Genomic DNA, 4370 nt, shown 5'->3' with positions numbered 1-4370 from the left:
AGTCCAAATCATAATGTGCCTTGAAAAAAGTAGTTATCAACCAAGTAAACTATCAAATGATTCTTGAAAGGCATACGACTGGGGAGAATCACTGTTTTGAAACCAGGCACCTAGCCAGCAGTGAGCTATGCTTTGCATATCTGGGAATCTAGTAAATGTAGCTAGACGCCTGGAAATCTGAACACATCGTCTACAGCTCTCTATATTCAATATAGCCACATCGAATATATGCCTTTAACAAACTGGTTACTAAGAGAAATTGCAAATGACTCCTTAAAGCTATAGGAACAAGAAAAACAGCTGTTTTGAATCTAGGAATCTGGCCTTCAGCCCGCATATCCAAAAATATAGCAAACATGGCTAGACACCTGAAAGTCTGGACATAGACGTTACAGCTGAATAAGTTCTATATACAGAATCTGGCACTATTGCATCAAAGTTAGATAACTAGTAGTATAAACATTATACTTTACTTCCTGAGGCAGTCGGAAAGAATGTTTGATGGTATCGTTAAACGGGCTCTTTGTCTTAATAGAATTATCATTTTGGGATATTTCATCCTAACCTAATATTAGTTTTATATTTTTAGTACATCTTATTGTATTTGTAATTTTACCCGTGTTAATTTTTTTTTCTTTGACTTTCTTCTCATTCAGCCTGGCAAAGTTTGCGTCGCTTTCTCATTAAATCAATATCATCTTTTGCAACGGCCTTCTAATTATTATTGTGTCCCTCATTAGATGCCCTAATGCTTCTTCTAAAAGAGCTACATATCTTTTCCTGTAAAACCACCTTCCAAATATACGAAAAATTTATCGTAGTATTTTAGTCTTAAATCCAACATTCAAGATTTTCTCAGATGATCCAGTGCTAGGATAAACGAGCATATTAAACTTCAACGGTGAAATGAGTTTCTATCAATACAGAAGGTATCCATTGCACGAAAATCACATAAATATGTCATTAAAGGCGCTGAACACTAGCAATATTTCCGTCAACTTTTTCAAAAGTTGACGTCATTCTGTACTGTGCTTGTCACGCACGTTCTTCGCACCATGGTTGTCGTCAACCATCTGTAATATTGGGTCGTGCTATTCTGTGTTTAAGGATGTTACATAGAAAAAAAAAATAAGAATAAAAAAGTCTTTGGCTTTGGTCTTGGTTAAAACGACGTGAAAAAGAAAGCGTTTATTGTAGACTAGTAAAAGAACTGAGCATAGAAGACAAATTAACCATGAGGAACGTGAGTAGCCAGACCAAAGAACAGTTCATTCGTCTGTTGAACCTGACGACACCTCATATTGAAAAAGACAAATACAAAAACGGTCACATAAATATCGTCTCTCCCTCCTATCTTCGACCAAAAACTGTTCTGATAACCTTGTTCGCTGTACCAAGCTCTCCATCTCCCTTTGGATGACTTGAAATGCGCGCTAGGTAAGTCGTCGGTAGCGGTGGGTTGAATTCGATCGCTAGCGTTTTCAAAAATCGTGACGACGACACCAGAAAGTCTTCATCAAAACATAAAATGTCGACGGCAAATTCAAAAGCCGACGGAAAATTCGCTAGCGTGACAACACCTTATAGTGGTACTTTGGTATTCGGTTCAAATTCCAAAGATTAAAAATAGTCTCTGTTTTGGAATAATTCGCCACTTGAGGTCTTTCCTTCTTCAGCCTAACCTGTGAACCCTAACAATCATTTGTTTGTTTGAAATCTTATATTAATTTCTACATATTCATGTAACTTGTTATATAATTTTGACATGCCCTTATGCATCAACTTAAACTAGTTTCATTATTAAGAGAATCTGTGACCGATTAGCTCATCTGTCGTCGCATGTGGCTATTTTTTTTTTTTTTAGTATCATGGAATTCCTTCCATGATAACTGGAATATGATTTATATCTTCAGATTACATTTGCATCGTTTATTTTATCCTCGAATGATCCAGTGGTCATTCAAAAAAAGAGAAAAAAATATAGTAGGACATGCTACGGACTGTAAATAATAAGCCTTTCTCGCGGTTTCGCTAAGTTCCTGAAGTTTTAGAAATTTAAAATTACCGCGAAGGAAAGCAAGCCTCTCGGAGCATATATACAATAAATGGTATTTGCCGTAACTTCATTATTCACCGCCAGCTGAGACCGGGACAGGTAAGCTAACAACAGCCACCAGCTGGAGCGCAGGCACTCTAACCCAGAGGTATTTCGTAATTGCCGTTCAGTGTTCGCCAGGCTGTGGCCCTGGTAGGAAGTGCCACGGCTCGCTACGTTGAGTTTTCTATGTAGTCTGGAATTGCACTTCGCAGCTTAGGAAGACGTTTACTGAACTTTTACCTTTTTTAACGCAAGCGCGAAAAGGATTATTACATGAAGTTATAGAATTTGAAGTGAAATTTTATCTTGTAATGTACATCTGAACGTTGTCTTATTTTGTGTTAAATAAAATGAAAAAAAATGTTTAATAATAGTTATAAGACGAAGCATTACTCGTTGAAAAGTTTCCTACTGGTGTTACAGTTCTTGTGTATTACATCATATTAATTTTTGGTTCATAGATGTAATCATGCGATACAAAACCACACCAATTAGAGTTCCTTTGAAGTTACGTGAGACAACTATGAATAAAAAACTTGCAAATGATTAACAGTGAAGCCAACATGGTATTTCCAAATGAAAACTCATCAATGAGTCACCGGTATTTAGATTCAAGTTCTGAAAAGCAAGTGCATGCCAGAAGATGAAAGACGTCAATGGATTGCCTGAGGAGAACTATCCGGAAGAGGACGAGGACGGAGAGCAATTGTTGGCCCTCGAGGAAGAGCTGACATCGAACTACGATCCTTCGGCAGTGGTTGCTAATTACTCGGAGAGCTATGCTACCTTCGTCGGGTGTCTTGTCGGGGAGGCCGATCGGTTGAATTACAGTATCAACAATGAGTTTTGGCTCCATTTCCTGCAGTATGACACACAGACGCCCACCGCAAACAACGTGACAGATTCCCATTCTAGCGCGGGTCATTCCTCGTGGAGCAATGACTCTAATATCTTCACCTTCTGGACGTCTCAGGGGTCCCCCGAAACGCACGTTTCCTATGAGATTATTCGTGACATCGTCCATCAATGCTTCGCGTTATCCACTGTGCTCAATACGCCACGCCCTTACCTTCTGGACTGGTGGCAGCAATTGCTATGGACCCTCGTCTTTGGCATCATGATGGCTATGGCAGTAGGGGGTAATATCCTCGTCATGTGGATTATATATGGTAAGATTCCTTCCGCATATCTGCTGTGGCGTTGACCTCGTGTTAATCAACGCTTTGATCATTTGTCTGTTTTTCCCTCCTAATCATTCGCATATACCGGAAAGGCTGCATACATACATTCTTGGCATACCTCATGTAAAGGTAAGTAATGCTTACAAAAAATAAATACCGAGACAGCTGGGAATTGAGGATAAATATGTTAAGTAAAAACAAAAGATAGTATTAAAGGGAATATTCGCTATGGAAGTTTCAATGGCAATTCAAGGAAATTCAATAAATGCGAAAGCCTGGAATTGATTCTAGGACATATTCGATAGTGGACTGCATTGTACACACGGAAACCGGATGTGTTACGAATTAGGGGTTGTGGAGCTTTAGAAATCTTTGCCCGCTTTTATGTTGCTTTTGATATTGTTAATGAGCGCGTTCTCTTGGTGCAATATACAAAATAGATTTTCTCAAGTCTGGACACCTATAAGTATTTACGATAATATCCTCTCTCTCTCTCTCTTCTCTCTCTCTCTCTTGTTTGTGTGTATGATATTTGTAAGTGCGTATATAAAATTAAGCACATAAATTATATATATATATATATATATATATATATATATATATATATATATATATATATATATATATATAGATAGATAGATAGATATATATATATATATATATATATATATATATATATATATATATATATGTGTGTGTGTGTGTGTGTGTGTGTGTGTATGTATATATATATGGGTGAGTGCGTATGTGTGGCGTGTGTCTTTTGTCCTTTGCCATACCCTTTAGTTTTCCTTTCTGAAAACATGTTCGTTAAATTTCAAATAAAGATTTCATTTTTAATTCATCCCCAGCTTGCATTTTGCATAGTCTAAAAATTATTATTCAGGAAATTCCATTGATGCATGAAGTAGCTTCACAGTTCTCTAAATAATAACCCTAAATACAGAAGGATATGTAATGTAATGTTATTGATATCTGTATGTAGTTTGTATATATAGATATAGATATGTATATATATATATATATATATTATAATAATATATATATATATATATATTATATATATATATATATATATGGTGAAATCATTT

General features: G+C 36.4%; 1 protein-coding gene across 1 annotated transcript in view; it reads left to right on the top strand.

Moving 5' to 3' along the window:
• The first annotated feature begins 2246 nt into the window (after positions 1-2246).
• LOC135222609 (tachykinin-like peptides receptor 86C) overlaps positions 2247-4370 on the top strand; it is a 182790-nt gene continuing 180666 nt past the window's right edge. The window contains exon 1 of the mRNA XM_064260704.1: positions 2247-3267. Coding sequence (XP_064116774.1) covers positions 2742-3267 — 526 coding nt within the window. The 5' untranslated portion in view covers positions 2247-2741. The remainder of the gene's footprint in view (positions 3268-4370) is intronic.

This window comes from Macrobrachium nipponense, chromosome 8 (assembly GCF_015104395.2).
Source record: "Macrobrachium nipponense isolate FS-2020 chromosome 8, ASM1510439v2, whole genome shotgun sequence".
NCBI classification, from domain to species: domain Eukaryota; kingdom Metazoa; phylum Arthropoda; class Malacostraca; order Decapoda; family Palaemonidae; genus Macrobrachium; species Macrobrachium nipponense.
Note: the sequence above shows the minus strand (reverse complement) of the source record. Positions and strands in the feature narration are given on the sequence as shown.